The following is a 24,161-nucleotide window of genomic DNA, read 5'->3' as shown; positions in this document are numbered from 1 at the left end:
TCCTAAGGGGATGTGTAAAGTCTAAAGTCTATGTGAACAATCTCGCTTCGATTTAGGACTTGAAGCAAAACATTGCATGTCATCGAAAATTGCCGCGGCCAACATTTGAAAAATATAAGCTTCAAAAAATAAATACGAAAGAATGTTGCTTCGAATAATAATAAACTATCTCTATTAAATTTGAAGTTTCTATGTTTTTTTTTTAAGTAGGGAACCGCGAAATTGATCACCCTTCTTACCTTGGAAAATCTGCATAACGTCTCCGAAATAAATGAAACGAATATTTTTAAAATGTTTCCATAATATTTTATTTTTATTTTTATTCAAGCGATCATTTCGATTTTTCTTTTTCCACACCAAATACATTCGCCATACAAACCAACTCTTACAATAAATACGCAGTTATTTTTTTTGCTCACATTCATTTGCTCAATTTGTTGCTAATCAAAATTGTTGTTGCACCCTTTAATATATTTAAGTAATGTAAAATTTATTTTATTTTTTATTTTGTTTTTTGTTAATTTCAAAACCCTAACTAGGTCGAATGGACGATTATTTGTAAATTACATATTTAGTAGAATAAATTTGATTTTCTTTTGTGTTGTGATTTTCACTTTATACATTTAATTGTCTGTATGTATTACATACATATTTATATAGTATATAGTATGTTGTTTGCATATAGTGTATAGTATATAGCTAAAAAGCTGCTGATCAACGTTAAGGCAATCCAAGCGTATGGCGAATTTTCAAATGTCAAGTTTGTTAAGCGCCCTTGTTTCATTTGCTTTTCAGTTTTTATTATTTTTTTATTGTGATTTTTTATCTTTATTTTTCTTTTAATTTCTTTATTTCAAGATATTTCTCACCATTTATTTGATTTGTTTATTGAAATTCATAAATTTTGTTAGATATTTAACTACATTTGCTAACTTAAGTTAGAGTTTTTTTCACATTAAAATTAATTAAGTTCAACTTTAGTTGCATTTACACGGATATATATGTATGTATATAAATATATACTAAATGTCTATGTGTTTGTGTAAGTTTACATTATAAGTATACATATTTATATATAAAATATTAACTAAGTGTGTGTGTGTTAGCAGTTATTTAGGTAGTACCACGTACAAGTGAGTTATATAATGCATACATCTATTTATATTTATATATATGTATATTATCGACTAAATATATTTATGTTTGTAAGTATGTAAGTAAATCTTGTTTCTTTAAGCAAAATACTGTTGTTGTGCGAACATTTTGTTGTCATTATAGTTATTTATTAATATTTAAGTAATACAATTTATTATATACAAATTACCATAAATGTACTTAACTGTAAATATGTTTATATATATTATTTAAAAACAAATATTTCGAAAGTAGTTTTAACTCATACATTAATTTTATTTATGCATTCGTTAGTATAAAGTATACATTTTTACATACATATTAATATTAGTACTAAAGTTGTAGGTGTAGGAAGTTAATTGATTATGTAGTAGGTAAGCACAAAATTATTAAGTTAAAAAAAATTAAACAAATAAAAAATGAAAATCGTTAAAATTTACATTCATATATTTGCAGATTAAACACTTTACATGCAAACAAAAAAATTGTAATGCTTTTTAAACTTTAATTGCACTACAGGGTGAGTCATATTAGGTGATTTAATGCGCTGAGACTATAGAAATTATTTGTCGATTTCGGAGCAGACTCTAAAAACTCTACGCAGTACGAAAGATATCGCTATCGATATTTTTAATTCTTCAATATTTTTCATTTATCGATATTTTTCTTTTGTCGAATTTTTACTTATCGATTTCATTTATTACATTTTTATTTATCGACTTTTTAAATTTGAATTATATGTAAATTTCGGGTAGTAGCTTCCTTGCTTTTAACAGATAGTAAAATTTGAAACGTAATATAAATTACGATAAATATCGCTATCGATTTTTTATTAATCGATGTTTTGGTTATCGATATTTTTCATTTATCGAATTTTTGCTTACCGAACTCTTTAACAATATGTTTCATTTGTTGACTTCTTTTTATTTTAAGTATTATATATGTATGCAGCTTAGTAAAATTTCATAATTAGAAATATTTATTATTTTCTGATCCTATATCGATTCTCGAAAAAAGATATTACAAACCGATTTTTGTTCAGATCCATGCACCTTAAGCCTGGCGGGATTCCAAATAGACGAAGTGATTATAAATTTGAAAAATATCGATAACTTTAGAAATATGATAAAAATTCGTTTATTTATGAATCAAGCACACTAAAATTTCATACTTAAAACAACGAGAAATTGAAAAACGATAAAATATCGATTAGTTTTAAGTACTTTGTCGATTATCTAAAAAAAAAGGTCTACAATATTTCTTCAAAAGTTTTATAACGTGATTTACGTGTGAATTAATTAATCAATTAATCCAGATATCGATTACTCTTTCAAACCAGTTTTTGACTTAATTAAATATGTTAATTTAGACATATGTACATATCTTTGTTTTTTGATTTGTTGTTAAGTAAATAAAAAATCGATTAATTTTAATACCGATTTCGATAATTTTTTCAAATCGATTTGTGACGTCATTAGATGTTTTAATTTAGATTTGCAAAGAAATTTTTAGAATCGATAAAACTTATGTATATCGATTTATCGAAAATTATAATATCGATAAATATCACAACAATTTAGTATGTGGAGAATCTTTAAGTTCAATATGCATTTGTAATAAAGTTTCGGGATATTTATTACATAGAAAAATTCATTTGGTAAGAAACACTGAACTCTGATATCGATAGTTTCACTCAAAATAACCTTGGAACGTTTTTACCTAAATTTAGACCACAGTATATATTAGATTCAAGATATTTTTTATATAAACTTATTATTTGATTAAAAAATTAACAACGAAACTTAAAATTTTTTTTTAAGTATTGGCTAAAATTTATTTTTTAACAAAATTGTAAATTCTTGAAAACACCGTTACATTGCATTTCTCAAAAAATATTTAACATTTCAATAAAATTTCGATTATCGATAACGATGTACTTTGCATAAAATTTTTATAGTTGATATTTTTTTGCATTGTTAATGGAATGATCGAATTTTCAGAAAATATTTAACATTTCAACAAAAATTTCGATTATATTCTGTATCGATAACGATATATTCTGAGAAAAAAATTTTAATCGATATTTTTTTGCATTGCGAATGAAATTCTTTGTTTTTGTATTTCTATAAAAATTCGATTATTTTCTAATCGATAACGATATATTTTGAATACAATTATTTAATCAATACTTTTTTGCATTGTGAATGAATTTAACGAAATTTTGATTACATTGCATATCGATTGCGATTGTGAATGAAATTTTTTGCTTTGTATTTCTATAAAATTTCAATTATTTTTAATATCGATAACGATATATTTTGAAAAATATTTTTTATCGATAACTTTATGCATTGTGAATGAAATTCTTTAATTTTTTGCTTTGTATTTTTACAAAAATTCGATTAATTTGATATCGATATCGATATGCAAACATATGTATGTATTTTGTATCAAAATTTTAAATCGATATATTTTTTAATTTTTGCTTTATAGAACATATATAAAAGTTAAAATTATTTCTCACCCTGTCTTAGCATATAATGTACTTAGTAATGCCTGTACATATGTAACTAATTATTTACATAAGAAAATACAACTGTATATATGAAATAAAGTATCCTTAATCATTAAGTAAATCAAAATTATTAATAAATAAATTATGCTTAAGGTTAATTAAATTTTTGTGGAGAGTAATGAGAAATTATGATTAACTTTAAAAGTAATGTATTACATGCACACATGAGATTATTTTCGAGATTACTTTTTCTCTTGCTTGAAGCCAAGTTCACGTCCATTACTTTTTGTATAGAAATATATGCCTTAGAATGTTGTAAAAAATCGGCTATCATCGATAAAAATGTGTTTTAGTGAGCGTTTTTAGCGCTAGTGGAAGAAAGCTAAAAATACTATTTAAAAAAAATTTCCCCCACTGTTCTAATCATAGGCTTTGTGAAGTGCTTTAAACCCGCTTTCCTGCTTTCCCTTTTTAGCTTTCTCCCTGTGTTATTGGCTCAAAGTTATTGAAATTCTCACCCAGTTTATGTTGTTGATTATGAGTCGATGTGAGCGTATGCTCGCAATATTCAGTAAATACTTAAATTTTTTAATCTAAAACTGTCTAGTACTCAAATCACTAGACTGCAGATTAAGAAAAAAATTTGTAGGCATATATATACATAGATATAGTACATATGTATAAAAGAAAAATTTACATTATTCACTCATACACTCTTGAGAGAATAATATTATTATCAGAATTTGTAATATATATGTATGTATATGTATTAAAGTTTAATCACAATAAACACATAAATAAATATGTATTAATTTTGTGCGCGCAATGAAAAGTCTAACATAGACCAATTTAATGAATAGAAGTATTCTGAAATGAAGCAAACTGCATGGATACAAATACACACATACAGTTAAGCGCACTTGGGCGCAATTAAATTAAGCTTAAGTTTAAATGTCTTAGATTATTGTGAAGTTCGATTGATTTTAAATTTTTAAATAATTTTAATTTTTTTTTATTTTTTAATTTTCTTCATTTTGTTTTTTTTTTGTATCTATGATGTATTGGACGATGGAGTCATGTGTAGAAGTTCACGCAAGTGAGGAAAGTTCTCTGATCGCCATTCACTTGGGAGTGGCCAGAAACGATTCTTTTACATATGACTCAAGCAGCTCACGACTTCCGGTCTTTGACCAAGTATCCTCTGGGTAGCCTAAGAACATCCGTTTGAAGGCGAGCTAAAGTGAGAAGACGAAACATCCCCTGCAAAGGGTTGAGCGCTGGGTATGGGACCCGCCACGTAAAAACCCCCCCCAATGAAAAGCAAAAAAAAAGCCACGGATGAGAGACTTCCCTTTTGATGACGACCATGGCAAACGAAATAAGGACTATGATTTGAGGGCATGCACCTGGAATGTCCGGCCTTTTAATTGGGAAGGCGCCGCTTCCCAGCTGGTTGATGTCCTCATAAAAATAAAGGCTGATTTCCCCGCCTTCCAAGAAATGCGATAGACGGGACAAGGACCTAGACGAGTAGGTACTTGTGACATTTACTACAGTGGCCATATAACGGAACGCAAGTTTGGTGTTGGATTCGTGGTGGGAGAGAGACTCCGTCGCCGAGTACTATCATTCACTCCGGAGAATGATCGTCTAGCCACAATCCGCATCAAAGCGAGGTTCTTCAACATATCGCTGATTTGCGCCCACGCCCCGACGGAAGAGAAGGACGATGTGACCAAAGATGCTTTTTATGAGTGCTGCCCCCGCCACGAAATCGTGCTTGGCGACTTCAACGCCAGGGTGGGCAAAGAAAGTACCTTTGGCACTACGGTCGGTAAATTCAGCCTCCACGAGGAAACATCCCCAAATATGTTGAGGCTGATCGACTTCGCCGGGGCCCGAAATATGGTTATCTGTAGTACTAGATTCCAGCATAAGAAGATTCATCAAGCTACCTGGCTGTCTCCGGATCGAAAAAACCACCAACCAGATCGATCATGTTGTGATAGACGGAAGACACGTCTCCAGTGTTTTAGATGTGCGTGCGCTCCGAGGTCCTAACATCGACTCGGACCACTATATTGTTGCAGCCAAAATTCGCACCCGCCTCTGTGCAGCAAAAAACGCACGCCAACAAAACACAAGGAAGGTTCGACGTCGATAAGCTGCAATCACAACAGACAGCCGAAAGATTTTCTACTCGGCTTGCACTCCTGCTCTCTGAGAGCACTCGTCAACAACTCGGTTATAAGGGAACTGTGGGACGGCATTTCAACTCCTTACGTACAGCTGTAAGCGAAACCATTGGTTTTCGGAAAGTGCAAAAGAACAGCTGGTACGACGAGGAGTGCCGTGTCGCAGCGGAGAGAAAACAGGCTGCCTACCTCGCAAACGTTACGATCGACCACAACACGTGCGGGATGGGATAGATACCGAGAGTTGAAGAGGGAAGCGAGACGCATTTGCAGACAGAAGAAGAAAGAGGCCGAAATGCGTGAGTACAAACAGCTTGATAAGCTGGCCGACAGGGGTAATGCTCGAAAATTCTATGAAAAAATGCGGCGGCTTACAGAAGGTTCAAGACCGGAGCAACTCTTGTAGAACCCCCAAAGGTGATCTAGTTACCGATGCCCAGAGCATACTTAGATTATGGAGGGAACACTTCTCCAGCCTGCTGAATGGCAGTGAACACATAACACCAAGGAGAAGGCGAACCCGATACCCCAATCGATGACGATGGAGCAGACGTTCCATTACCGGCCATGAAGAAGTTCGAATAGCAATTGCCCGCCTGAAGAACAACAAGGCAGCAGGGTCCGACGGATTGCCGGCCGAGCTATTCAAACACGGCGGCGAAGAACTGATAAGGAGCATGCATCAGTTTCTTTGTAAAATATGGTCGGACGAAAGCATGCCAACGATTGGAATTTAAGTGTGCTATGCCCAATCCATAAAAAGGGAGATCCCACAATCTGCGCCAACTACCGTGGGATTAGCCTCCTTAATATCGCGTATAAGGTTCTATCGAGCATATTGTGTGAAAGATTAAAGCCCACCGTCAACAAACTGATTGGACCTTATCAGTGTGGCTTCAGACCTGGTAAATCAACAACCGACCAGATATTCACCATGCGCCAAATCTTGGAAAAGACCCGTGAAAAGGAGAATCGACACTCACCACCTATTCGTCGATTTCAAAGCTGCTTTCGACAGCACGAAAAGGAGCTGCCTTTATGCCGCGATGTCTGAATTTGGTATCCCCGCAAAACTAATACGGCTGTGTAAACTGACGTTGAGCAACACGAAAAGCTCCGTCAGGATCGGGAAGGACCTCTCCGAGCCGTTCGATACCAAACGAGGTTTCAGACAAGGCGACTCCCTATCGTGCGACTTCTTCAATCTGCTGCTGGAGAAAATTATTCGAGCTGCAGAACTGAATCGAGCAGGTACAATCTTTTATAAGAGTGTACAGCTGCTGGCGTATGCCGATGATATTGATATCATCGGTCTTAACACCCGCGCCGTTAGTTCTGCTTTCTCCAGACTGAACAAGGAAGCAACGCAAATGGGTCTGGCAGTGAACGAGGGCAAGACGAAATATCTCCTGTCATCAAACAAACAGTCGTCGCACTCGCGACTTGGCGCCACGTCACTGATGACAGTCATAACTTTGAAGTTGTAGATAATTTCGTCTATTTAGGAAACCAGCGTTAACACCACCAACAATGTCAGCTTGAAATCCAACGCAGGATTACTCTTGCCAACAGGTGCTACTTCGGACTGAGTAGGCAATTGAAAAGTAAAGTCTCTCTCGACGAACAAAAGCCAAACTCTATAAGACGCTCATTATTCCGTCCTGCTATATGGTGCAGAGGCTTGGACGATGACAACAACCGATGAGTCGACGTTGCGAGTTTTCGAGAGAAAAGTTCTGCGAAAGATTTATGGTCCTTTGCGCGTTGGCCACGGCGAATATCGCATTCGATGGAACGATGAGCTGTACGAGATATACGACGACATTGACATAGTTCAGCGAATTAAAAGACAGCGGCTACGCTGGCTAGGTCATGTTGTCCGGATGGATGAAAACACTCCAGCTCTGAAAGTATTCGACGCAGTACCCGCCGCGGAAGCAGAGGAAGAGGAAGACCTCCACTCCGTTGGAAGGACCAAGTGGAGAAGGACCTGGCCTCGCTTGGAATATCCAATTGGCGCCACGTAGCGAAGAGAAGAAACGACTGGCGCGCTGTTGTTGACTCGGCTATAATCGCGTAAGCGGTGTCTACGCCAGTAAAGAAGAAGAAGATGAATGTATTTGTATGTATTCTCAACAGCGTTGCCAATGTAAGTGAGTTCACAGTAGTGCATAAAAACATGTGAATAAAGTATTATGCTAGCAAAGAAGACTTACTTTTGCTCCTTAAGATAAAGTAGTGTTATTTTTAATGTTATTGTGAATTTTTTCTGAATACTGCTTCATACACTCGCGTGCAAAAGTCGATTGCTGCAGTTTGTAGCAAAACAAAAATATATTTTTTATAAAAATATTAAAACGCTACAAATACCAAACAGTTTACTTAATTAATTTCTGCATGCAAAAGCAGAAAATAAAAAGTAAAAAATCTAAATAAAAATATTAAAAAAAGAAAGTGTGATGAGAATTGTGAAAATGGGTGGTTTTCAATAACAATATTAATTGTATAAAATAAAATAACTTCGTATTTTGTTATTTATTACAAAAAAAATATTTAAAATTAAAAGAAATAAAAACATTATATTTATTTAATTATTTTATAATTTTGTTTTAAATAACAAAATTAAATTATTTTAATTTTTTTTAATTTCGTATTTCGTTATTTATTAAAAAAATATTTAAAAATTTTAAGAATAAAAAAAAATTATGTTTATTTAATTATGTAATAATTGCCATGTAATTTATAGAAATAGAAACAATTTTTTACGTAATTATTAAATAATTATCAAGCCATTTAATTAAATAATAATTAACTAAAAAATTTTTTTTCCCTATATTTTTTTCCCTATAATTTTTATTATTTTTTTATAATAATCAATAAAAAATGAAATTAAAAAAAAATGTAATAACAAATAGTTATAAAAAAAAAACTATTTGAAATATTTTATAAAAAAAAGTTATGAAAACAAAAACATACAAAAAAGTTGAAGTTTGATTAGAAATACGAAAAGACTTTTTCGACTACCCAATATTTGCAACTAAAGAGAAAAAATAATAAATACTCGTAAAGTACAAAGTAACGTTGTAACAGTATTTCTTAGTAAACGGTGAATCAATAGTTGAAAATCGTGCTTAAAGCACGTCACAAAAGCATTTTATGGCTGCCACTTTAGCAAGTAGTAATTAAAAAACAAATTTAAGAACATTTGTGAGCTTGACTTCAATGGAGAAATGGGAAAAGGCTGTGCAGTGTGAGTGACTTGACACAGGTGTGCCATTTGCGCTACACATTTTGCTGGTGAGACGGGCATGCCAACTTTTGCATGCAAATGGGTGTGCATGTATGTATGTGCATATGTGTGTAGGTGAGTACATGCATATATATATAAGTTTGTTAGTGTGTGCATGTGTGTGAGTTAGGAACCGTTACGGTTGAAGTAGACGAATTTCGCTAAAGTACTTACAATAAAATATAAAATAAACACACATTAGAGCTACTAATACATATGTATTAGACACTTAGAATATATAGAATTAAGCTTAAATAAGCACTAATTGAGTAATAATTAAGTATAACAGTAATAATAATAATAGCAAAGTGGTATAAAACAGCACAGAAAACAGTGATGCTTCAATTACGTTTACAAATACACATACAAATACAGTGTGGGTACTTTATAAATACCAAAAAAAAAAAAATCAATGCACACACACACATATACAAGCTTAAATTAGCTGAGCAGAAGCAATATGCTTTTACGCTTACTTTTTTTATAAAATATATTTCACTTTTTTCTAGCTAAATATAAAATTCATAACTTATTTGTCTGTATGTGTATTACTCATAGCCTAAGATAGCTTAGTGTTGAATGTATGTATGTATGCATGTATGCGCAGGTGGTAGCCACACTCGCGACTCAATGCAACGGCGGCGGCGTTCGATTCGGCGACTTGTGCGCCAGCAAACTCTTCGGCACGTGCAGCTGCAGCTGCCGTTCCAGTTGTTGTTGTGCCTGCTGCTTTTGCTGTTGGTGATGCTTGCGGCGACGCGCTTGCGCACCACTCCGCACACCACTTCCGACAACGACGCCGCCACCACCACCACCGCCAACGTGTTGATGATGCTGCAGCAGCGCCATTTTGGTTACATTGCGACGCCACATACCCGCCGGGCATTTGGTGCGCTTGCGCCACTCTTCCGACACTTCGACACCGAGGCGTCGGCATTCGTGCACGTAGGCCGCGAAACTGTCACAATGACACATGCGATTGGGACACTCGCACACGTCCATCTTGCATGCGTCAAAATAGTTATTGGGATTTAGTCTATTATCACAGTTACCGAATACTTCAGATTCGCGCAGCCACCGACAGGCGGCGTTCGCTTTGCGCTCCTTACAATTGGGACGCGCCGATATCTTTTCCACACGTCGCGAACATGCTTTCGGTCCGCCCTCCTTCCAGGAGTTGGCGAAACGCCATACCTCCTTGTCGGTGTGATTATTGCCATCACGGCTGCTGAGATCATCACGTCCGATGCCATTGTAATTGCCGCACAGGCCGCATAGTTTCTTTTTGTAGGCGATCGGTGCGGTCACTTGTAGGAAATTGTTGCCGTCCCATTCGAGTTTCAAACCCAAATCGGTTTGCAGCATTATATGTTCGCCCAGTCGTTCGATGTTGACAATCGGTGTGTCCGTTGCACCACTATACGGCAGTATCACGAGACTGCCATTCACTTTGACGCGCATTTTCTGACCCAAAGTGACGCGCATGCCGCGCATCTTCAGCGTTACCGTTTTCGCCCAAGACGAACGTTTCGTGCCGCGTCCATCGTTCGTCAAACGTATGGAGAATGTCTTGTCGTGACAGTCGGCCGTCAGCAGATACTTGCATGAACCCTGAAAGCTGAAGAATTTGCCATCGAACGTTTTGAAGTGTGGATCGCCGAAGACGGTGCATGTACCGGGCGTCTCTATGCAGCGCGGACAACACTCACCCGGCAATGTTTTCTTCACTTCGTTGGAATTACATTTCAACGGCGGACAACGCATCTCTGAGCAACGTATTTGTCCGGCAATGCAGCGACACGAACGGCAGGGTCCTAAATTCCATGTTTCATTATTCATGTAGGTCACACCCTTGTGTATGCATTCGTTACGCACCTCGGAGGTGATGCAACGCGGGCAGCAACCGTCCATTTCCTGATACTCGGGCGAGCACTCCAGTATGGGGCAGGTGTTGCGCAGACAGATCGAGGTGCCGTTGCTGCAGGTGCAGTTGGTGCAACGGTCGGGCATAAATTGCGTCTTGTCGTAGTAGACCTTGTTGTTGAAAATGCACTTGCCTGTCGGGGAGTATTTTGTGAGGAAAAAAAGAAAATTTTATAAAATATTGTTGAATCTTTCATTTCAGTCGAAATTACGGCAGCTCTTTCTATCCTTAAACTATATTTATGGCATTCAAGGCGATTACTTACCATAAACCGGCATGAATTCCCGTTGTTCGGTACAGCGTGGACAGCATTCGTTGGGATTCTGTGTTTGCTTTGAGATGGGGCACTGGAGTATGGGACATGTTTTCTTAGCGCATGTCAGCTCGTTTTGCGAACACTGACATACCATACAACGATCGTCTATCGAGCCGACTACCTCTTGACCTTCGGCCACCATTTGTCCGTTGATCTTGCAACCTGAAAGATAATAAAATTCTCAAGTAAAATGAAGAAGTTAAACCTCAACTGAAGTTATATCTAAATTCGGCTAATATACAGTTTTTCCGGATATTAGACACCATTGTTTTCAAAACGGTGGTGAAATTTGGTAAAAATTTAGGTTTTTCTAGTCAAGTCGCGTTTTAAGTATTGTCTTGTTAGGTAATTGCTGAGAATTCCAAGGAAAGGAACACGAAATCGGGAAGAGTCTCTCCGAGCCGATCGATGTTAGACCAGGTTTTAGACAGGATGGTTCCCTCTCCTACATTTTCTAAACTAAAATGCTGGAAAAATTAAAACGTGCCGCCAATCAGAAGGGCAGTGGCACTGTCTACTCTACAAATACAATACTCTTGGTCTACGCGGATGATATTGACATCTTAGACCTTAATAACAGAGCCATTAGTGTAGGCTCTTCAAAGCAGCGAAAGAGGTTGGTTAAGTGGTGAACGAGGGCAAGATGCCGCGAGAGGAGACGACGTACGAGGATTTCTCGCATCTCCGGAACTACAACATTACTATACGTATAAATATGAGAAAGCTAAGGACTTCGTATATCTCGGAATCAGCAAAATTGCACTAATAATATAGGTCATAAGGTTAAGCGCAGAATAACTCCTACTAATGGGTGTTACTCTTAGATCACTTGGGAATTGCAGCAGCGGGTAAAGTCCTTTCTCGACGAATTCTATTCCCGTGCTTCTATATGGTGCAGAGGCATGGACGATGGCAACAACTGAGAAAGGTTCTGCGGTATATTTATGGCCCTTTATCGCAGTCGATGGAACGATGAGCTATACGAGATATACGACAACATGAACATAGTTCAGCGAATTGAGACAGCGGCTACGCTGTCGAGGTCATTTCGCCCGCATGTATGAAAACACTCCATCTTTGAGAGTATTTGACGCAGTAACCGCCGGGGAAAGCAAAGGAAGAAGAACACCTCCACTCCCTTAGAAAGACCAGGTGAAGAAAGATCTGGCTACACTTGGGATCTGCAATTGGCGCCAAACAGCGAAATGAAGAACGACTGTTGTGCTGTTGTAAACTCGGCTATAATCACGTAAGCGGTGTCTACGCCAATAAAAAAAGAAGTGCTGTCGTAATATGTATATGGCGCAGAAATAAGAACAATGACGGACCACAAGGTGTTTGGAATTATCCGCGTGAACAATAAATATCGAATAAGATGAAACCAAGAGTTGTATGAGCTTAAAGGCGCCATGAGAAATTGCTTCTGTTCAATGTGTGAGTCTGTTCCCCAACCATTTGGCCTTTGAGGTAGGCAAGAGGTTAGCGGATGACTTTTACTCGGATTTAAAAATGCATTTCTTGAAGATATTCAAGAAATATATTGGCGCTCCATCGCCTCAAAATGACTTTGAGAAGTTGTGGCAATCATTATTAGAAACAACACTTTTTGATGTTGGTTAAAAAGTGGAATAAAACCTAGGATTTACGGAGTACCTCTGTTCAGCAGAGCACGTTGTCCGCTGACCTGCGGAACCTCAATTCTAAATATAAAGAAAATAATGTCTCTTCGTAAAGAATTTTTCTTCGTACGACTTAAAGTAACCTAGAAAATTCAGCAAAGCCCTTCTTAGTTCAGCTGCTTGAATAAAGAACATGCCTTGTGGGTAAGAGAGGTAGAACGGATGCCGCTAAGATTTATCAGCTCATACTTGAAAAAAAGAAAGGATAGAGTAAAAAAGAAGCGAAACCAAGTGCCTTCACAAATCTACCAAATTTGAGGAAGTAATAATTTAAATTTAAGGAAAAAGTATGCTGTTCAAGCTAAAGTCCGCCGACTTATCGAGCAATCCTCGTATAGAAACTGTTTTCTTCACATTGCCACCTCAAAAATGTCTCACCTCGGTCAGCCAGATGTTTCAGCAGAGCAAATAAACAGGTATGTGCGTGTGTGTGTGCATATATAGTTTTACGATTATAATTTGTATTTGTACGCAACAACAACAGAAACCACAACTCATTCGATTAGTTAGTGATTCGGTGCTTCTGTCATAAACAATAATTTCGATCAAGTTTTATTGTGGCTTAAATGATTTAATGACATTATTGTCATTGGCAAATCATAAAATAAAGTAGAAAAACTAATAAAAACAACAACAACAACAACAGCAAGTGGTATTATGCGTCAACAACATTCTCCGCTTTTATAGAACATGGCTATAAAGTCGAGTGGGGCTGTTTTTGTTTTTGTTTTTTTTTTTTTGCTGATGTGGTTGTTGTTGTTGTATTATGTCGCAACTATGACAAGAGATTAGCGAGAAATCAACTTAAGTGACTGCGCTAAATATGCCATCAAATCGAATGTGATGCTTACTATTTTTGGATATTGACCCAATGCTTTGGAATGATGTCGCAAGGCTTGGGCAAATACGGGAGGGCGCGTATCGATCGTATGTGTGAAGGAACTTTGTTGTTTTTTTTTTTTATTTATTGTTTTTGTTCGTGCGCTGCTGCTTTGATTTCTATACAATACAAAACTATATGAAATCATTATTATTATAATTTTTATGTTTTGTTATTTTTTCTCTTTCTCTTAATTTTTTTTTATTTTTTTAAATGTGATTCTGTCATGCTTTTGCAGATTATGCGAATGACGTACGATTATTTTTTTTTTGTTTTTCTGTTTTCAGTTATTAGTTTTAGCATCGCTATATTTCTTATTTTTAATGCCATACTAGTTTAGTGTATATGGTAGCATAAAATATTTTCGGGATTTTGACGGGATTCAAATTATTTTTAATTTTAGAGTTTAATTAAAAATATTTCTGATTTGAAAATGTTTGTGTAATCCCGAAGTATGGAATCCCGAAATATTATATAGATTTCGGGATTAATAACGGGATTAAATTTTTTGGGGGGGTTTTTTTTAAAACATTTATGGTTTTAAAATTCTTGTATAATCCCGAAGTGTAGTATCCCGAAATATTATATAGATTTCGGGATTAATCACAGGATTCAAATTTTGTTTTTTTGGGATTTTTATGAAAAACACTTATGATTTTAAAATTCTTGTGTAATCTCGAAGTGTAGAACTAATCCCGAAATGCAATAGTAACATTATTGAGATTTCAGGGTTTATAATTGTTCATATTTCGGCGCCCAAATTGTTTATTGAGAATTTATTAAAAAAAAATATTTGTTTTGAAAATTTTAGTGTAATTCCGAAGTGAAGAGTCCAGAAATGTTATGTATTATTTGTTTTAGAATGTAATAAAAAATATTTCTGAAATTAAATTTTTATGTAATCCCGAAGTGTGAGGTAGTACCGAAATATTATTCAGATTTCGGAGTTTGTACTTCGGATTAAAATTATTTCTAAAAACTAAAAATAAATAATTAATTATAATTTAAAAATTTTTATACATCTTCGAAGTATAGAAGTAGTACCGAAATATAATTTAGATTTCGGGATATATAACGGGACTAAAATTAGTTTTTGGGAATTTAATAAAAAACTTATGATTTTCAAATATTTGTGTTATTCCGAAGTGTAGAGGAACTCCCGAAATAGTATCTAGATTTCGGGATTAAAGCGGGATTGAAATAATCTTTGAGAATTTAATAAAAAAAAACTTATGATTAAAGGTAGAAGAAATCCCGAAATATTATCTCGATTTATAACGGTATTAATTTTTCTAGACAACAGGATGTTCCAAAAACTGTTCCGATCGTATCAGTCGAATATGTCTTATATAACCTTAAATATTCTGGCATTTAGAGCATTTTCATTCTTTGTCATTACACTCCATTTTCTTAGTTAAAACGGGATTAGCATCCTTAGTCATTTTATATTGTTTTAAGCACTCACCTTGACATGTCGGACAGCATTCACCGGGCTTTGGCGGTATGACATGTTCATCATCGCACTGATTGAAGCATTTCATTGTCGTTTCGGTGACAACACTGGCCACACATTTGTAAGTCTTACACGGATCTTCGGGATCAGACCACTCAGAGCCACTTGGGTATGGTATACCACGGTATATGCAACCTGAAAGAGCAGGCAACAAGAGAAACAGTTTTATCTTACTTAAATTTATTTGTAATGAGTTTGTGGCTATACTTTATGGTATATAATATATGATTCATCATTAGTAATGAGGTGCACCGTTTGACGCATCATGAATGAAATGCTCTCGCATTATATGAGAGGGGATGGAATGGTAGAAAATTACATCTAAAGCAGTTAGCTATATATTATTATTTACATATATATTCTCGCAGGAAAATGACTCATTGAATTTCATGGAAGCTTAAAGCTAATCTAAAATTTATGCGTAGCCACTCACCTTTGCACTTTTTACAACATGTGTCACGCGGTTTGGGATCCAATAGATAGCAATCGTCAATCGGTGGACAGCTTCCCTTTTCACAGTTTACAAATCCATTCTGTAAAGAGTTTGCACGAAAGGAGAGAAGATGATACAGAAATATACGAAATAATTTTAAATAATAATAAGGATACAGTAATTTATATGTAGACGCAAATAAGACCATTACCACGTCCCCTAAATGATATTAGAGAGCTATGTAAGTAAAAAGCTATAATTGTCGAATCTATGCTGTTTTTCAAGTAAACCTGAGCCAAGCTAAAGTCTTGTACTACTCACTATGCTTTCATAAGCCAGCGATATATCAATAGATGCAAGTCTATATACCCTGATGGAAGAATATGTGAGATATCATCTAAACAAAAGACCCTACCAAAATTTTATTCCTAACGCCCCCTTTTATATTACATTTTTGATCTTAATATAATGAATTTTGATCTAAATGTAACGCGCTTAGCCGCACTTGATGTTTTGAATTGCTCGGACTTCAAGTTTCGTCTTTTCCTCCTACATCAGTTTTGTCTCTTTCCGACTGTTTGTTCATTCCTCTTTTTTTTGTTGGGATCTAAGATATCGGACATCTGAAACTGGACCATACAAACTGAACGTTCGGAATCACGTGCATTCTCTGCAAACCTCAGGTATCTTGTCGTGATGCAAGGAGACTCGGCATACCCGGTACCTTCCACCCGGTGAGAGTGATGTTGGATGGCTCCCAAAAGGGTAAACTTTACTAGAAAGTTTAAAGTTACTCTTAGCAATAAGGCTGCATGGAATGATTTCACTCTCGACCTACTGCTTAGAAGGGAATTGGTGCAGGAGTTGCAGGACCACGTACCAGACTCTCCAAACCTATGCGAATTTTCCCGAGCATATTTCAAGCAAAAATCTTTGCTATAAGTCGGTATGTAGAGATAAACCTTCACCGAAACTAGCACTACGAAAGTATTGCCGTACTCAGAAGCAGTCAAGCGGCATTTAAAGCGATTGAAGCAGAGGCTAATTCGTTACTACTGCAGAAGTTTATAGAACGGCTGAACAGTCAATCAGTTCGTAACCAAGTGTACCATATCTGGGTGTTCGTTCACAAGGATATAGCCGGGAATAACTGCTTGACGAGCTTGCCCACACTCTAGCTTCCACCAAAATGGTAGAACCGGAAACCTTTATGGAGGTTGGTCCCCATATAATAAAGGAGCAGTTCCATAAGGAGGAAAAAACAGGAACGGAGAAATGTTGACAACAATTCCAAAGCATGCGACAGGCCAAGTTATTAATGGGTGTTTACAACCTCAACAGGTTTAAAGATGCAATTATTCTCTCAAGAAACAAATTCGGACTATTTATCGCGTTCTATAATGGTCATTGTAAGCTCAAGAAGCGCTTATTTTACATAGGCTTAGCCTTGTATGCAAACTGCCGGTTCTGCGAAATGAAGCCGAAAACTCCCGAACACCTGCTGATAGACTGCTTAGTAGTCTGCAGATGCAGGATTAAGGCCCTTGGATCCGCGTTTCCCAATAGGGATCACATCGCCTTAAAAGCACCCAGCAGTATATTGGAATTTATCAATATACTCAGCTATGAAAGTTGTTGGAACTTAAGGAAGAGCACTATTGACCTTAGGTCGCGGTACAAACGTCATTTATTATCTATGCTATTCTATATGCTTACATGGAAAGCTTTTTCATTGGTAGAGATTACTTCATGATATTATAAATAAAATTTTTCTGAAGCAATGGTATAATCTCCGTTTAAAATGTTCAAATCGGACCACTTTAACATATAGCTGCCATTCAAACTGAACGATCAAAATCAAGTCCTTTTAAGGAAGTTAAAATTTTCCTCTTTTTTGCTTTACTCAAAGTATATTCACTGCCCGCAGACAAGTACCAGTCCTATCCAACCAGTTCTATTTTATTTAATACTGGGTTAATGTGCGTCGTTTGTATTTACGTCTGTTGGTTAGTCTGTCTCTCTTATGAATGGCGCTTAAGAAATATGCAAATCTTGTCTGGCGTCTCTTTGCATTCGATTAAGTTTATCTTATTATTTCTCTGCTACAAGCAGCACAACTTCACAGAGCAAAACTTTAATTAAGAGATTTATCTTTTTAATTAAGAGATACTTAAAAGCTCTTATGTAAATATGTCAAACAGAAAATGTTCTTGTGATTGCAATCATTGGCTGACAAAGTATAACAACAGAGCGGATTGCAAGCGGAAAAAATAAAATTGATAAAAAGGTTAGTGCGCTACAGAGGGTTTTGGCCAGAACTTTTTATAAGAATAAATAAAATAAAATAAAAATAAAAACTATGTAATCTGATTAATTAGCTTCTTGCTATGTGCGAGAGCTTTAAGATATGGCAAAAAGTGGAGACTAAGAAGAAAATGTACACCGGTTTTGGCTCAGTAAACAAGAGTGCTGCACAAATACGGTGAATACCACTTGAGCAAGTTAAAAGAACGGCGGACGGATGGTTTTTCAATACCGTTACTCCTTTAAAAATATAAGCATAATATGTCAATAATATCACCCATATATATTTTTAGGTATTTACAGAGGTCGGTGGATACTTGTCGATAGCAAGTAGAAGCTCTCGCAAACTGTTAAACCACTACCTTTCAATTGTTTCAAGCTTCAATATTGGTGTCCTCTGCTTTGCTTTGTGGTGACTTTGTATACCACCTTGAAAGAATTTTATGAGGAATATTTGTTAAAGAGAAATATATTTGAAAAGCGCCATCTGTCGGAAAATTTATTTTAAATTAGTCGATTGGAAAATACTTTGAAATTCCTTAGCACTCATGGGGTGTGTTACAGTTAAGTACTAAGTATACACTAATAAACAAATGCAAAATATCGAATAATTTACAGCTGACCTAATTAGTCCTACTGAGACTCATCAGTGAAAGATCAAGATTTGATTGAATTGAAATTAACACCTTGAAAATGGTTTAAGAAATTATTTATAAATAAAATCTATAACTGAGAAGAACCTGCATAAAACTGACTACAGTAGTTAGCCATTATATAACAAGTCAATTGAAAAGAGGCTAGCTGAGCTAAGTGCGCCGTCTTTAAACGCGTTTGTCTCAACTGTGGAGTCGGTTGGCAAAATTTCCCGATAACTACTCAACCGATTTTCATAGAGTTTTACACAGGTCTTTGATATAACATGTTTGACAATTAAGTAATGAGGCTGATTTTATTACCGCGTTTGTGGTAAACCTGTGACCTTTTTTTCTTTCTAAGAATCCCTCCCTCTCCATTGATATATGTACCATCGCTCTAGCTTGTTTAGTTCGCCTGCTGCGTCAAGCTGAGTAGACGTGTATTTGTAGTGCTCGTCACGAAAATGGAAAAACGAGATCAAGAGCAACGCGTCGCGATAAAATTTTGCGCTAGATTGGGCGAAACAGCTTCGGAAACGTACGCTAAAATTGTAAGAGTGTATGGCATAGTACATCGCTCGTAACTGAAACCTTTATCACGACAACGAGCCGTGCCACACCGCCTTCAGCGTGTCCCAGTATTTGGCCTCTAAAGCCGTGTTGCAACAGCCGCCTTATTCGCCCGACATGTCACCCTGTGACTTTTTTGTTTCCTAAATCGATGGTCAAAGGAACCCATTTTGAGTCGATTATGGACATGACAACGGTACTCGCGGACATTCCAGTCGAAGCGTTCCAGAAATGTTACGAAGCATGGAAAACGCGCTGGAATCGCTGTATAGCTGCCCAAGGGGACTACTTTGAAGGGGATGGCAGAGTTGTAGAATAATTTTCAAATATACGGTTTTTATGAAATCAGTCTCATTACTTAATTGTCATACCTCGTACAATTCTGAAAGACTTGGATGAAGGATTTTCTCGTTTACAACTATTTGACAAAAAATGCCGCGAAATTTTCACTGAAAATTTTATTTTTTTTATATAAATGTCTGCCAAAAATCCAATTCTCAGTTTTTTTTCCTCCATCAAAGTTTTAGGTTAAGGTTTTAGTAAAACACATACTTGTTTCACTTTAGATGATCCTGTACCGAGTTAGCCTGCCAACACGGGCGCATCTTTTTTCAGAGTTGTCACCGGAAAAGCGTCGCAAAGGCCGAGTTAAAAATAGTTTTCTTGAAATTTTTTTATCAAAAACACAAGCCCACGTAGGGTACAAAGCCTTCCAAAATGGTCGAGAGGTCGTTGAAGACATGCCTCTTTCTGGACGACCTTCGACCTCTCCAACTGATGAAAATATTAAAGTGAAGAATATGGTGCTTGAAAACTGTTAGGCAAGTATTAGAGAAAGAGCAAGAGAGCTCGACATCTTTCGCGAGCCCGTTCCAATGATTTAATGGATATTTTGCGTGTCAAACGCGTTCTTGCTCGACTCGTCCCAATAAAGCTCACATTTTTCAAAAAGAGTACGATTGTGAACGAATTTAAAGCCAAAAACGCGATGAATACTAGCGCTCAATCAACGAATTCACCAGATTTGGCTCCGTTTGAGTTTATCTTGTTCCCCAAATTGAAATTGGCGCTTAGTGGAACCCATTTTCAGTCGAACGAAGAGATAAAACAAAACTGGCTGAAGCAGCGAAGGCCATTCCAAAAAGTGCTTATTGAAAAGTGTTTCGAAAACTGGATAAATTATTGGCATAAGCGTACTACATCTGGTGGAGATTACTTCGAAGGCGACAAAATAAAAATATTTGAATAATAAACTACTTTGCGTTTTATTTGCAATTTCCGGGTACTTTTTTGTCACAAAGTTTACACAAAAAAATGAAAAGAAAAATCCGAAGAAGCTGCTCATTGCTCGAAACCGCCAGTATCGAACCACTGTAGCATATAGCTGTCATACAAAAGGAACGATTGAAATCAAGTTGCTTTATAAAAATACTTTTATTTATGCTTTTGGGTGCAATATTTTTTTTCTTTTTTAGTTAATATTGTTTTTAATAATATTTTCATTGCTGTTGCGGTTATTATTATTATTGTATTATTATTTATATCTATTTGTTCCTGCGTTCAACAAAAGAAGCCAATTCCATAAATTTCCGTACAAATGTTCAATAAATAGTACCTAAGTCGTTGTTTGTATTTAGAGTTTCGGTAACCTGACCCGATGATTTAAGAAACACACACACACACACACACACATAAATATGCATAAGCAGACAAATAGAACAGGTAATGCCGATTCGCCACGCTTTGACGCATATAAATGTGCGGATTAAGTTTACTTATAGGCATAAAAATAGACGTACGCACACATACACTCATACATACAAGTATATGAAACTATATACATATGCACATATGTACGACGTATATGCATTTACATATAAATTAAATAATTTCGATTTAAAATTTTAGATTAAGAATTAGTTAATTTTAGTTTTGGCTGCTGCTGCTGCTGCTGCTTCTTCTTCTTTTTCTATATTTCGTTAGAAAGCTTAAAGCGCCGATTAATATGCAATGTATTTATTTACATAACGCTTTATGACTTTATGATTAGCTTTACGGAGAATTTGTATTAATGCTCATAGTTGTATGTATGCGTGTGCATGTGAGTGTGCATGCAGCTGCTTATACAGCCATAGACGCCATGGTATTTTGTGTCAAAGTGGCTAGATGAAGCCATAATTTTAATTTTATGAAGAATAATAATTTCATATAAGCATAAAATGAATTTTACGAGTCGACAGATTAACGAGCGCGTGGCGAAGTGCAGGTATGTGTGTTTGTGTGAGAGTGTATACGTGTATATTAAATATAAAAATGGAGATAATGAAAGAGCTCTGCTTAAAAAAAAAAATAAAAATATAAAAATAAATATGTGTACACACACTTATGCATATATACGCACATATAACTGTACATATAACGCTATTAAATCCAAATTGGCCGATGCAGCGCACGCAGCGCGCATAATCTTACAGCAAACGCTATGCGCATGCGTCCCTACCGCTAGCAATTCACACACAGCCACACTATTTACAACAACAACAAAAAATCATCAACATCAACAACAACAAAACCAACAGTCAAAACATAAATTCGATTACAAATCCAGCTCAAATTGTTTACGAATCCACTGCATAAAGATCCGATTTCGCTTTAAGCGCGCGCCGCCGTCTTGTAACAAAAGTAAAGGCGATTTTTGGTAAGCGCCAAGACCCGGCGCAACACCGCGCGCTATGAACGACATATTAACAAAACAGAAAATAAAAAAAGTTAATAAAAACGGCCAGCAGATCAAGTTAATATTCACAACAAAAGCAAAACGTGTGCGCGCCGCATGTGTTTGCCGTTGTTGTTGTACAGACAACGTCAACAATGAAGGTGGCGCCAGCGTGTTTTTGGTTACGCCCACTTAAAAAATTATTGGCGGGTTGAATGTTAATAACGCTGATCAGCGCGGCAACGCGCGGTCCTATAGGGTTGCCAGCGTTAGCGCAGTGGAGCGCGGCGGCTGAGCAAGCCAGAGCGCGCGCTGAATGTTGTCGAGCGCGACAGTGCAAGCAATGAGTTAGCAGAGCGCGCTTTGGAAACAAATAGTAAAAGAAGTAATTTAAAGCCAGAAAAAGCTGAGCGCTTGCCGAAGCGCATAAGAAAACACAAATGAAGTAGTCATGCATATTACGCTATTTTGTTAGTAGGAGCATAGAAAATTCACAAAACGGAAAGCGCAGTCTAACAAAATGGTGTGCGTCTGCGCGCCATCGGCTTTACGCTAGCGCGTACGACAGTTGATGGCATGCGACGCGTTTAATAAAGTGTTTTGTCAGTTTCATTCCCGCTATTTTTTCGGCTACTTTATGTCATTTGCAGCATTTCAACTACTTAGGAAAGCAGCTTAGCGCCACTTAAAGACAGCAACCTATCAAGCGCGCCATGATTTACTAATGCGCGCTGGCAGACGCCGAGCTAAACACCGCAAGCAGCGCTGGAGAACAATCGACAATTGTTTGTGGCGCTTGATTTCTGTTCGAGCGCGGACATGTGAAATGTCTATACTTTCAGTGATAGGATTCTGTGCCGCTGACGTCTTGCTTACCGCAACGCTAACTTAGTTCGTGGAATTGGCGCCCGGCATTGCGAACGACGCGCAACGAGTGACGCTTTAGGGCACTCTCACGTTGCAGCCGCCGTCGCATGCAGAAGTGCACTTGACGCTTAGCGCTTTCGTTACGAGCAACGCCAGTAGCGTCACGTTGTTTTGCGAAGCTTGGCGCGCGCGCGCAGACACTGCTATTAGCTTAACGCTGCAAGCTAAATACCGCCAAGCGCCGAGTGACTGCGCACAGTGAGACGGATGTTTGTCGCGCTGATAACCGCGAGCTGTTGAGAAATTTCTACAGCTACTGTTGTTGTTATTGTTATGTCTCGAGTTCAACTTCCATTTATGGTCCAAGAAATCTCGCCACACACACACACACCGACAGCGCTGATCACTAGAACAAAGTATGTGGTTAGCAAAATAGAAAAATCACTAACCACTCACATAAAATCGCACACACACACACACATATGATGTTGCTGTGTGTGCGTGTGATTGTGCGCGCGCGCCCGACTTCAAAACGGCGCCAAGTGTGCCAAACGATCGCCAACGTCATGGTTTTAATAATATGATTGTCACAGCAACAAACTAGTTTGACGACCTTGACGTCGTAAAAATCGATGTTTTATCTAAAATAGCGTAAAGAGAGAGCGCGACGTCAATGGCAGAGAGAGTTTGTGAAAGATCAGCCACTATGCTTGCCGGCGCACGGCAACAACAACAAGACGTGAGGTTTGCATACGAAATCTTAGCGCGTAACATAAGGCGTTTGCGCGGATTTGTTGTTTTTTTTTTCGACGCGGGCGAATTAAATAAAAATTGATAAATTGATTGGAGGAGGAGAAAAAAACAAAGACGTTGGAACAACAAATAAATATTGGGAACTAATGAAAATCCCTTCAATTTGTCGTTGCTGCTGAAATCTGCCTTTCAAATGTGTGTTGTATAATGAATTTTTATGCTTTACGGCTTTGGCTAGCCATGGCGCCGTGGCTGGTGAATATTTTGTTTTCCAACTTACGGCTTACTATATTGGGTAGCGCTGTAGTGGCGGTATTTGGTTGCTAATTTTAGACATCAGATATTTATCATTACTCTCTGCAATGTGATAAAAAATATTGCATATTTTTGATCTTGGCTTTATTTAACTTATCGTAACATGATTTATACTTGACTTAG

General features: G+C 36.7%; 1 protein-coding gene across 1 annotated transcript in view; it reads right to left on the bottom strand.

Moving 5' to 3' along the window:
- Positions 1–9,186: 9,186 nt before the first annotated feature.
- Positions 9,187–24,161, bottom strand: part of LOC105228986 (BMP-binding endothelial regulator protein) — a 133,888-nt gene continuing 118,913 nt past the window's right edge. The window contains exons 6-9 of the mRNA XM_049451092.1: positions 15,879–15,978; positions 15,398–15,580; positions 11,323–11,535; positions 9,187–11,190 (exon numbers count right to left, since the gene is read on the bottom strand). Of these exons, the coding sequence (XP_049307049.1) occupies positions 9,761–11,190; positions 11,323–11,535; positions 15,398–15,580; positions 15,879–15,978 (1,926 nt within the window). The 3' untranslated portion in view covers positions 9,187–9,760. The remainder of the gene's footprint in view (positions 11,191–11,322; positions 11,536–15,397; positions 15,581–15,878; positions 15,979–24,161) is intronic.

The sequence above is a fragment of the Bactrocera dorsalis genome, chromosome 3 (genome assembly GCF_023373825.1).
Source record: "Bactrocera dorsalis isolate Fly_Bdor chromosome 3, ASM2337382v1, whole genome shotgun sequence".
Lineage (NCBI taxonomy): Eukaryota > Metazoa > Arthropoda > Insecta > Diptera > Tephritidae > Bactrocera > Bactrocera dorsalis.
This window is presented reverse-complemented; position numbering and strand designations above follow the sequence as displayed.